The sequence below is a fragment of the Phymastichus coffea genome, unplaced genomic scaffold (genome assembly GCF_024137745.1).
Source record: "Phymastichus coffea isolate CEN01 unplaced genomic scaffold, Cenicafe_Pcof_1.1 PCOF00020, whole genome shotgun sequence".
NCBI lineage: Eukaryota > Metazoa > Arthropoda > Insecta > Hymenoptera > Eulophidae > Phymastichus > Phymastichus coffea.
Genome location: NW_026706831.1, coordinates 2847426 through 2859498, shown reverse-complemented (window position 1 = coordinate 2859498; position 12073 = coordinate 2847426). Strand labels below are relative to the sequence as shown.

The 12073-nt window shown below is 33.8% G+C and overlaps 1 protein-coding gene and 1 long non-coding RNA gene across 4 annotated transcripts; both read left to right on the top strand.

Annotated features, from left to right (window-relative positions):
- The first annotated feature begins 174 nt into the window (after positions 1-174).
- LOC131675350 (uncharacterized) lies at positions 175-1437 on the top strand. The gene is made up of 4 exons (XR_009303044.1): positions 175-330; positions 400-504; positions 569-823; positions 897-1437. It is a non-coding gene; the product is annotated as an uncharacterized LOC131675350 (long non-coding RNA).
- Positions 1438-5497: 4060 nt separating this feature from the next.
- Positions 5498-11936, top strand: LOC131675349 (uncharacterized). Of its 3 annotated transcripts, none has more exons than XM_058954279.1 (4): positions 5498-5751; positions 5824-6112; positions 6210-7674; positions 11149-11936. In XM_058954279.1, the coding sequence occupies exons 3-4, from the start codon at positions 7110-7112 to the stop codon at positions 11856-11858; spliced, it is 1275 nt and encodes a 424-aa protein (XP_058810262.1). In that variant the 5' UTR covers positions 5498-5751; positions 5824-6112; positions 6210-7109; the 3' UTR covers positions 11859-11936. The 3 variants fall into 3 exon arrangements, with proteins under 3 accessions (XP_058810262.1, XP_058810265.1, XP_058810263.1); XM_058954282.1 differs by having other exon boundaries at positions 5498-6112; positions 6210-6591; positions 7117-7674; XM_058954280.1 differs by having other exon boundaries at positions 5498-6112; positions 6210-6591; positions 6835-7674.
- Positions 11937-12073: the final 137 nt, after the last annotated feature.

Below are 12073 nucleotides of genomic sequence, written 5' to 3'. Positions count from 1 at the left end.
TCACTTCAGTTTACCACAGAATTAATCACTTTAGATGTGATAAATGCTTATGACGTGTGCTAAAATTTTTTTTCAGAATAGGCCCCCAGGTGTTAGTTTGGTGTCGTTGTTTTATGTTTGAGTTTGTGTGAGTGAGTTGCAGCTCTTGATTTTAGTGCGTTTCGGTATGTTTGAGGCTGGTGGCCAGCACTGTTGTTTTTTACAGGGAAGTAGGAGTATTAGGATTATGTATCTGTTTTTATTGTTTTGTTTTTTATACTTGTATTGTGGTTTTTTTGAGGAATTCTGTGACATAGCAAGCTATTGGAGTTGTTGGATTATTTAGAACGCGTATGATATCTATTGGCCATGTTATTTTGCTTTTCTTAGTTTTGTTAATTAGAGATTTTCTTTGGTTAGCGTATTTGGGGTAGTCGACAATTACGTGTTCAATATCCTCAGACCAGTAGCCACAGTCGTATCTGGGAGAGTCTTTTATGTTTTTTTTATGCATGCTTTTATTTAGTGAGTAATGGTTGGATCATTAAGTCTGTTCATCATTGTTATGTGGTCTCTTTTCTTGTTATAGTTCTTGAACAATGCACTGTTATTACTGTTATTAAAGAAGGTTTGGAAGTATTTGACACCTAAAATTTGCCTTGTTTTTATCAGATAATCTTTTGGTTTAGTTATGTATCTGTTTTTGAATTTTCCTTGAAAGTCAAAGTATGGGAATGCTATTTTAATTTTGTTTCCTTTTTTTGTAGCTTGTTTTGCTAAAGTATCTGCCTTTTCATTACCTGTGATATTTTTGTGCGCCGGAATCCAGCATAGTTGTAGGGAGGTCTGTTCAACAAGCTTATATATTTTATCTTTTATTTCAAGGATTATATAATTAATATTTTTTGTTTTTGTAGGGTTGTAATGGAGTAGAGCTAAAATGACACTTTGAGAGTCTGTGAAGGTTGGGGATATTTCTAATTTTGATAAGATCAAGAGTTTTAGATATGGCTATTGCTTCAGCAGTGAAGATAGAAGCATTATTATTTTTAATTTTGTACATTAGATGTAAGTTTGTGTTGGGAGAGTAAACGGCAAAACCAACTGGATCAATATCTTTTATTTTGGATCCATCTGTGTAGAATGTTGTGGAGTTATTTAATTTATCTGCAAAGATTGTGTTGAATTCACTATTGGGATTTTTTGCTAGATATATTGTGTCCGATGTTGTTCTCAATGATATTGGTTAAGTTTAGTGTTATTGCTTTAAAGTTATATTTGTAGGGAAGTGGTGTTAGTTGTTTTTTAATTAATGGCCTGTAGTAGTAGAAAACATTTTCAAATGTTTTGAGGAAAGTTTAGGCATATGTTAGCGAGCATGTTGTTGTTTCTTGCTGTTAACATAAGTGAATACATTTTGTTTATTAGCAGGTCATCGTCTATTGATGCTAATTTTAGAGTGAGATTGTTCGATAAGAATTCTCTTCTTATATGTAGGGGGGGGGGGGTTCATTTGCTTCTGCAAACATTACATTGATCTGTGTTGTAAGTCTGTATCCTAAGGTTAGTCGTATTGCTTGATTTTGGATTTTTTGGAGTTTTTCTATTAGGTTTTTATTTTTTATATTTGTAAGAAAGATGTTATATTCTAGGTTAGATCTTATGAGTCCTCTGTAAATATTCATTAGGTTCTGGGGGTGTCCTCCCCACCAGGTTCTTCTTAAAACTTTGATGATGTTTACTAATTTAATTGTTTTTGATATTAGATGTTCCGTGATGATTCCAGTTTAGTTTTGAATCTAGGTAAAGACCAAGGTATTTAACTGTTTGTATATTGCCAATAACTGTATTATTTATTTTTAGTTGGTATCTATTTGTCTTGATACTGTTTTTGTGAAAAATTATTAGTTGAGATTTATGGGGTGCAATTGTTAGTTTTAGATTTTCAAAGAATTTGATGATTGCATTAATATTGTATTGTATTGCTTCTAGTCCTTGGTTGATGGATTTATTTCTGTTAAAAACTATTGTATCATCTGCAAATTATATAGATTCATTTGGTGTGGAGATGTGTTTATTTATGTAGGCCACATACAGTATATATAGTCATGGGCTAAGGACACATCTTTGGGGAGTTCCAATATGTTCTATAAAGGGATCTTCGAGTTCATGAGTGATATTGAATCATAGTTTTCTGTTTATGATCATATTATATATAAACTTTCGTAGTTTTGACGGTATATTGAAATCAATTAGGATTTTATTCAGGATGACAGGATCTACATTATCAAAGGCCGCTTTAATATTTATTAGAAATCAAATTAGGTATTCATTTAAGATAAAAGACTCATGAATTTCTGATATCAGTGAGGCTAATGCAGTGGAGCATGATTTGTATTTACGAAATCCATGTTGAGTGTTAGGAATAAGTTTGTTATTTTCTAGATAGTGTATTAATCTGTTTTGGATCATTCTTTCAGTTATTTTGAAGATACACGAAGCTAGTGTAATGGGTCTGAACTTGTCTTTGGACTGTTTAGGGATTAGAACTGTTAGGAATTCTTTGCAGTCTTCTGGAAAGTCTCCAGTGTTAATAATTTCGTTAAGTGTTCTTAGGAGAAGTTTTCTATAGTTTGTGGGAGTGTTTTGGAGCATTTCATTCTAAATCTGATCCAAGCCTGAGCTTGACTTTTTTTTGCTGCGTTAATTGCAACATCTAGTTCGTCAAGGGTAAAGTTTGAGTCTAGGTATTCGTGCTGCGATTCAGAAGTGTACGAGTTGATGGAATCAAACAGTTTGTAGTTGTTGGATAAGTTTGCAGGGCAGAAGTCGTTCGTAAATTTTGTCATGTTATTTATTACTTCGACGTCATTTTGTGGGTAGTAGTTATTGTTATTTTTAAATTTATGTATAGTTCTCCAAACTTCGCTTACATCTGATTCTCGTGACAATTTTTCCTCAGTGTACTTTTTAAAGTTTTCAATTTTAATTTCTTTTAGTCTTTTTTTAGATGCTTTTTCGTGGGCTTCTAGTTCATGGAGCGTTTTAGTTGATGGGTTTTTGAGTAAATTTTTTTCTTTTTCTCTTTGTTCTCTGATTATTTGTTTGGTTTCATCGTTTGACCATGGAGGAGTTGAAGAGAAGCATTTGTAGTTTTTCTTTAGTTTATTTTTGGTGTAGTTTGGGTCTCATATCTGATTAGTTTGTTGATGGGGGAGAAATTTCTTGTGTTGATTGGGAGTTAACGTTCTTATTTTTTATGGGGTTGTTATGAAATTCTTTTAGTAGTAGATCTGTTAGATTTTTGTAATTTTTAGGATTATCTGGTGGAAATAGGTTGTTTGTTTCGTTTTCCAAGTTGTATAGGTATCTTTTCTAGTTTGTTTTTTTTGTGGAAATTTTATGAGTGGAAGTATATGTTCATTTTTTGATTGTTTTAGAGATGAGAATTTTAATGAGAAAGTGATCGCTACCTAGTTTAATGTCTTCTCTTTGCCATGTTGTGTTTAGATATAAGTTGTTTGATGCCATGGTAATGTCTATTGCGGACTGTTTTTGTTGGCTATTTGAGTTTTCTATTCTGGTATAAGTGCCATCATTGAGAATGATTAGGTTGGATGTTTGAATGCTGTCATATAGATTTTTGCCTGGTGTGCATGTGTTCCCACATGTATTCCATATTTGATTATGGGCATTGAAATCACCTCCTATCACTTTTTTGTGATATTGGGACATAGAGTTGTCGAATTTGTCGCATTCAGCTGGTGGTAGATTTTGACTTGGTGAACGATACGCTGAGATGAATATTATTTTTTCTTTATTATTGAGAGTGACGTTGATTGATACTGTTTCGATGAAGGTTGGGTTGTAATAAATTTCTACTTCTTCATAAAGAATGTTTTTTCTACTCGTAGATACAAACTCCTCCATGGAGGTTTTTGTCAGTGGGATGATATCTGTCTCTTCTGATTAGATTAAAATTTTTGATTGTTGGGTGTGAGTGTTTTGTAAGCCATGTTTCTGATAGAAGTAAGATATCGTATTCGTCTACTATGTTTTTTAGAGAGTCAAGTTTGTTCATGAGTGATCTATAGTTCCATTGTAGGATTTTTAGTTCATTATTATTATATATATTTTTTATATTGTTATTGTTTTTATTATTATGATTGTTCTTATTATTATTATTAAACATTTAAAGGGTAAGTCGTATTAAAATAGAGCTAGTAAGTCTGAGCTGCTAGATGATTTTGAGTTTGTTTCTGGTATGGTTGAGTTTTCTAGATTTGGAAAGTTTTGATTGAAAATATTTTCTATTAAGATTTCAGGGTTGTGTCGTTGGTTGGGATTGGTTGATTGAAGATGTGGATGATTGAGATGATCATGATTGTTTGGTGTGTTTGGTTGGAAGTGCTTTACAAAGTATCTTTGGATGCTTCTCATTAGGCTGTCAAATGGGATGGTTTGAAGTAAGTTATTTATCTTATTTTCATTTTCTTCTATTATTTTTGTGGCTGTGTTTCTTGATTCGTTATTAGGGTTAGAGGTTTTATTATTTAGATCTTTTATGTAGTTCATGAATGACAGGTTTGTTCTTCCACTTGGGTTGTCTAGAATTTGTTTATGCTTATTGTTGAAATCTGCTTGTTTTCCTGGCATTGTCTTACCTGGGGATAATAGATTTCTACCGGATATACAATTTTAAATAGTTTTGCATCAGCTGGTAATGTTTGTCCTTTGACGGTAAATTGGATTGTTTTGGTTGGTACTGAAATGAATTTGTTCGCCTCTTCGTCTAGGGATCTACTGTAGAATCTTCTGATGTGTAGCAATTGTAATTCACCGAATGGAGTGTAGAGTTCAAGATTTTCTTTTAGTTCTTCTTCATCTATATCAATTGGAACGTTTTTAATTATTCCTTGTGTGATCATGAGGTGATTTGGAATGAACGCTAGAAGGTTCTTTTTTTTCCCAATATTCTAGTTTTAATGTTTCATTGGCCGTGTTACGGTGTTTAGCAATGATTAGTACTTTATTTTTACTAAGTTGTATAAAGGACCCCGCAGAATCCTTATAGGAAATGGCTTTCGGTCAAATTTTCTGAAACTTTGGGAAATGATAGTTCTTGGTACGTAGAACAAAAGTTCTCCTGGGTCCAAACCATGAAATCCATTTTTTCTCGAGCTACACCCCCTCAAAGTCAACCCCTTTCGCGCATATGCTGTATAGCGAGGTAAACAAGTATTGTTCTGATTGGATGTAATATATGCATATGCACATGTAGTTTGAGTACATACAAGCAGTATATATATATATATATATATATATATATATATATATATATATATATATATATATATATATATATATATATATATATATAGGGTATATATGTAGGATATATATATATATATATATATATCCCATCTTCGATATATCAATCATTAGTGCTACCGTTTTTTGGGGGGGTAGAGCTGACGATCTCACGGCTTCTTCTGTTCGGGTTCCGGCTTATCTGGTAGTCCTTTTCAGGGCAACAGTCAAGTTATCTGAGCGGATTTCTACAAACTACCGTGGTATAGTTGGTCCTGCTGTTCTTTTGGGGATAGTAGACCTGACGATCTCACGGCTTCTTCTGTTTGGGTTCCGGCTTATCTGGTAGTCCTTTTCAGGGCAACAGTTAAGTTATCTGAGCGGATTTCTACAAGCTACCGTGGTATAGTTGGTCCTGCTGTCCTTTTGGGGATAGTAGACCTGACGATATTACGGTTATTTGTGAGTTTATTTTTTTCCCTGCCAGTAATCACATAATAGTTTTAAAAAAATGCGGTGCTATGTATGTAATAGAGAGTTCAACCCACGGGTTTTGGCATTCATGAATGGTGACGACAATGCTAATAAACGTCAAATAGTTATTACTAGACGAGATGAGCTTGACCATCCTCCAGAAGTTCTGGATCAGAATTCAAGGATCTGCATCAATTGTAATCGCATGGTCATTGAAGAAATGAATATGATGGATGCTGATCCTGGATCTTTGCGACTGAATGTTGTCACGCAAACAGCATCTCAGACTTGTATCATTTGTAATAACCCAAATGAGATTCATAGATTATTATTAGATTGTCGGATTCAGGTATTTATAAAACGCAATATTTATATACCAGATAACGTGCGCAGTTGTGCACATCACCTTGATAATGATGGCTTATTTTTCAATATTCTTTTGTTAGGTTTACAGTTCATCAACAGACCTTACATTATCAGAGGACAGCAGTTACAAGTCTTTCTTCAAGGACTTAGGAACGTCGCACTTGATAGGGGAACAGGTATAGACTACGATAAGTTGACTGATGAGGAGTTTGAGTGTTTGTCCCCAATCAATAAACAACAGTTTGAAGAACTCCTAACTTACTGTGATCCTGTTGTTCAAAATGGAAAGTTGAGGCACGTCGGCAGGACAGATTTATTGATATTCTTATGCAAAATGAGGCAAGGCCTGAGCGATGAGTTTTTGAAAGTCATTTTCAACCAATCAAGTAGGCAAAATGTTAGTTCTATCATTGATTATGTCAGGTCCTCGTTGCTACTAAGATTTGTTCCAGAAAACATACAGTACGTATGCCTACATTCATAAAAGCTCAAACTTCCGCGTCTTACAACAGTCATACTCTCTTCACAAAAACCGTCACCTTTTGAAACCAACCCTAGTAGTAGCGCCGGATGATTATATCCTAACCATTTTCGGTCCATATTTTTCTGATGCTCGAAATAACGATGCCGAAATTCTTCGCGAAGAGTTCGAGAGAGATGCTGATACTTTGGCAAACTGGTTCCAAAATGGTGACATTGTTTTAGTGGACAGGGGCTATTGCGATGCTGTACCTTTATTGCAACGTCTCGGTATTGAACACAGAATGCCTGCAATTTGGGCAAAGACAGCTTACGACTGTAGATGCAAATGATTCCAGGATCGTAACGAAAAATCGCTGGGTAGTTAAAGCACGTAATGGTCATATAACAAATATTTTTAAGTTCTGGCCCAGACAATAAATCTAGAGCACGCGAAGCATCTTAATGCCTATTATCGTATAGCTGGAGCTATCATTAATAGATACCACCCTGTTCTTATAATGCAAGGTGCAGATGCTGTACAGGCCAGAGAGATCATTCGAAGATCAAGGATGCCCAATGTTGTGCAAGCGAGAGTAGAGTTAGACAACTTAGTTCGGAGAAATGGCCAGTGGCGAAGATTGAACCAGGAAGCTGTGGTAGATTTTCCAATATTTGGTTTGGACTACCTTAGAGATCTGACTATCGGCACTTACCAAGTGAATCTTTCACCTTCATATGTTCAAGATAAAGTAGTAAGGGATAACGATGAGGAATTTCAGCTTAATCAAAATATTAATGAGCCAGGATTCTTGCGTATACGTTTGTATTCAAGATTCCGCAACGCTACCAGACACCAGATTTTTATATCATATGCAGTCCAAGATGTAGACAATGAAGATCGTCAGAATGACGAAGATACAATTCTGGACTACTATTGCATTTGTCAAAGTGGGGCACGTACTCTAGGTACATGTGCACACGTTGCTAGTGTATTGTGGTATTTGGGATATGCACGGCATCAAGAAAATATTAGATACCCTGATGATTCATTACTGAATACTACATCCGATGCTGCGAACCGAGGTAATCAGCATAATGAAATAGACATAGTGAGTGAATAACTATGGATAAAAAAACTAGACACGTCCGTGTTCTTTTTTTTTTTTTTTTTTTAAGAAACGCACACACCGACCACTTATGTGTACAGTGTATATTGTCCGTTTCTTTAGGTGGAGAAAGCGTTCGAAAACTCCACCTCTTAGCCTTGATTCCCTGCAGAACCGACGTTAGTCATTACATCACGGGGGAGGCCGCACTGAAACCTCATTGATACCAACCTATATATACCGGCGAACACCCAGTGGGAGAGATAACAGTTTTGCCATAGTGCAGGGGCGACACTTAGGCTTGTGGAAGTTCGTCATCCCCGAGGCACCCTCAGTCGAGATGTCTTCGGCAAAAGCCGCAGCCCAGGTCGGGATTCGAACCCACGACCCTGAGATCGTGAGTCCGGCACTCTACCAACAGGCCACAGCTGTCCCTTGTGTGTGTGTGTGTGTGTGTGTGGGGGGGGGGGTGTATATATATATATAAGCTTGTATGTACTCAGACTTCATGTGTATAAGTATATATGTATGAATATATGCATATATTACATCCAATCAGAACAATACTTATTTACCTAGCTATACAGCATATGCGCGAAAGGGGTTGACTTTGAGGGGGTGTAGCTCGAGAAAAAATGGATTTCATGGTTTGGACCCAGGAGAACTTTTGTTCTACGTGCCAAGAACTATCATTTCCCAAAGTTTCAGAAAATTTGACCGAAAGCCATTTCCTATACGGATTCTGCGGGGTCCTTTTTTGAAATCATTTTTGTTTTTTACAATTTTGAGTATATCCCTTGCAATAACATTAACATCAGGATTTTGGATCGGTGATTTGTCTTGTCCGAAAAGTTTATATGGTCCGTAGTTGGTATTGTCGTATTCTGTAAACATCGGAACAAAGGAGTTTTGGGTGTAGGTTCCTGCGTGGAAGTTTGGTTAGGGGGTACTGCTGTATTGACTGCTAGGTTAGTATGAGTATTTGTTAGATTATCGACATCTTTAACTTCTGGATAGAAGTTTTCTCCTTTGTTAGAATTATTTTTGAATTCATTGGAATTTCTTTGTAAGGGAGCCCTCTTTTTGATTAAGTTGTGTGTTATTTTTTTTTAATCTGTTTGGTTTTTTCTAGGATGCTTAGTGCGTCTGTAGCATTTCTCTTCTTATTTGTTGAAATCACTTCTATTGTTTCCGTAATATCCATAGCGTTTTCATCTTGTATTTGATTTTTCGGCTTATTATGATGTGTGGTTAGGTTTGAAGAAATGTTCAAGGAAGGGATGGGAAGATGATGGTTTCCTCCTCCTCCTTAAGAGGGAGAGGCCATGTTTTATGTAAAAGGCTGCGCACGTGCTCGCCTTTTACTTTATAAACTTTGATAGTGGCCCGAGCCTGCGTACTCAAGCTTACAATCAACGCTCTATCCTGCTTTGTCCCACACGCATGTGTTGACAGGGGCCTACGATCATCGCGTATACATCGTGAAGTGTTATCACGCTGATAATGGAAGGGGACCATAAAAATGCAATCTATCTTTTTTTTCCCACCGATTTTTACGCTTACTCCAAGCGTACCTGAGAGTGACCCCGACGTCATATAAAAATTTTGGAGGCCCCGGAGGGATTAAATTGTTGCAAAGAAAACTGTTAGGGCTTTCCTTTCTTAAATTATATCAGTGATCAGTTAGAGTAAAAGAAAATTAAGAATAGATACTACTTAAAGTATTTTGTTGAATTTGAAATCTGTGAAGAATAAAATAAAGTAAAGAAATAAAATTTTTTTTTTGAATAAGAATACAAATTTATTAGTCAGAAAATCACTGATTTAATTGAGAAAATAGAAAATAAGTTTTGTGTTAAACAAGGAGATAGCTTAAATTGAAAGTGAAAATTAATTGGAGTTTATTTGGATTGAACTTAGGAAAATTTTGGGAAAATTAATGGGAATTTATTTTGTAATAAAGAATAGTGAAATAATTTAGAAAATTATTGAAATTTGAATGAGTAAATTAATAGAAGAGTTAGAGAAAAATAAAAAAAATTAAGTTGTTTAATAAAAGGGTTTGAAAAGTATTTGAAATTTGAAAAAAGTTTTCAGAGAAGAATCATTTTTTATGAAAATAAAATTATAAATCAGAATAGAAAATTTGTCCAAAGAAAAGTCTTCTTTTGTGCCTTGAAGAGAGAAATAAGAATAAATGCTTATTACAGAAAAAGGATGGTTTTGAATTTATGTTTTGTTCTAAAAATTGTATTTAGAAATAAAAAGGTTAATTTAGAAAGATCGAAAATAACATACAGAAAAAATTTTGAGATAATATTACAAATCTTGTCTGAGTCGGAAAGAAATACATTAGCAATAAAAATTAATTAGAGAAATTAGAAATCCTGCGGAAGAAAATTTAAAAATAAATAAATAAATAAAACTCGGAGTAAAAATAAGAGTTTTAGAATATTGTGTTTAAAAGAAATTTAGGAAATCTTGCTGAGAAAAATAATATAAAAGTAGAAATTTTGAAATAAATAATTTTGCAAATTAGAAAAATTTAAATAAGAAAATTGCCTGTTATAAGTAAAATAAATAATTTTAAAATAAATAGTATCAAAGAATGAAGGGTTTAATTAAGAAAGTTTAAGTAAAAATAAAGATAAATATCTTTTTGTAAGAATCAAAATTTATATTTAAGGAATGAATTGCCGTAATATATATCTGTAAAAATAAGATTTTGATAAAACGTTCACATACAGTTTTCCTTTAGCTATGCCACCACCATTTGTCGGCTTTCATAATTCTACAAACGAATAAGCTTTAATAAAATTTTGTTGTTAGATAGATAAGATTTTTGGTCTTTCTTTTAGTTGTAATGCCACCGTTCGTAAGTTTTAATACTTTTTCTAACGAAATAGTCGACACGGTAGATGAATTAATCGAAGACATTACACATTTAAAGGACAGTCAAATATCCGTAATTAATAAGGTTAATAATCATAGCTCCGATATCACAAGAATAAACAATAACGGTTGTAGTCTTAGCGCACGTGTCGCGAAACTTGAATTAGAGAATAAGCATAGAATTGAACAAATAGCTAGTTTGGGAAATATTTGTGTAGATTTAATCAAAACAAATACTGCCCTAAAGAAACAAGTTAAAAATCTTAGGAAGCAAGTAAAAATTAATGACAAACTAATTAATAGGAATACGATTTCAAAAAGGGCTTTAGCAAATAAAGTAGATAAATTAGCAAAGTCATTTAAAAATTCACAATTATAAGTAAAATAATTCGCGATAATCCTTAGTTTATACACAGAAATAGATAAGGTTTTATTACAATAAATTAGATTGAGATTTCTAGTAAAAGTATATGAAGTTCAGACTTTTTTTAGAATCATTCTAATTATTGAAATATGGTATTAATATAAGTTTGGTATCTTTGTTTCGATATTGTTCTAGTGGAATTAGGATATAGAACATCTAGAAAACGGCTAACTACAACACAACGAAGAGCTCTCGGGAGAGAGATTCGAAAGCACGAGTTAGGATTGCCAAAGGACAAGTATGAAAATGGATTAAAAGAGATATCCAAGCAGAATAAAATAGAGTTAGCTCGTCCGATAGAGATTTGGTCAACACCAAAAGATGAGGTACAGGGTCCACCCAAACAACCTGCACCTTCATCAAGTAACTTGCCTACAACATTAGAAGAAAAGGTCACCCAATTTCGAAGATGTTTATGTCGACATTTTGTTATCCCGGAAAAATGTGTTCGTTGTCAACAAACATTTAGGAGGGAATACAAAATACCGTTTTGCGAAAATCAAAGATTAAAAAAAAAGCATAATATTAAAGACGCTGTTATTAAAATTGCAAAAAGTGACGAGAAACTTAAAATACTGAAGGATGGTACAAAAGTAAACCCGGAGGTTTACGAAGTTTTACAAAGATCCTTGCGCGCGATTAAAAAAATTAAGATACAAAAGAAATCTTCAGAGCCTCCTTCTATCCCCAAAGCTCTTTTGAATCCGCCTTTACCACTGATAAAAAAAAATAATGTAAATTGTAAGGCTTCTCCCAATTTATCCTCTGCTAGTGAGCCGTTATCTAGAGTAGACAAATTTTTCGCATTAATAAAAGATTATAAGAATTCCTTAATTAAGTTGTAATTACTTAACAATTTGTCAACATAAAATTATGTAAAAATATATAAATACTTGTAATATTTAGCAAAATAAAACACCAAATAAATTTACACCTTCTAGTACAAATTTCATTTTTTTTTCTTTTCCCTTTGTCTGACATATATAAATGCACATAAGTATATTTATTAATGAGCGAAAACAAAGATAAGCGACTTACACGCAGCCAGTCGAAAACCTCG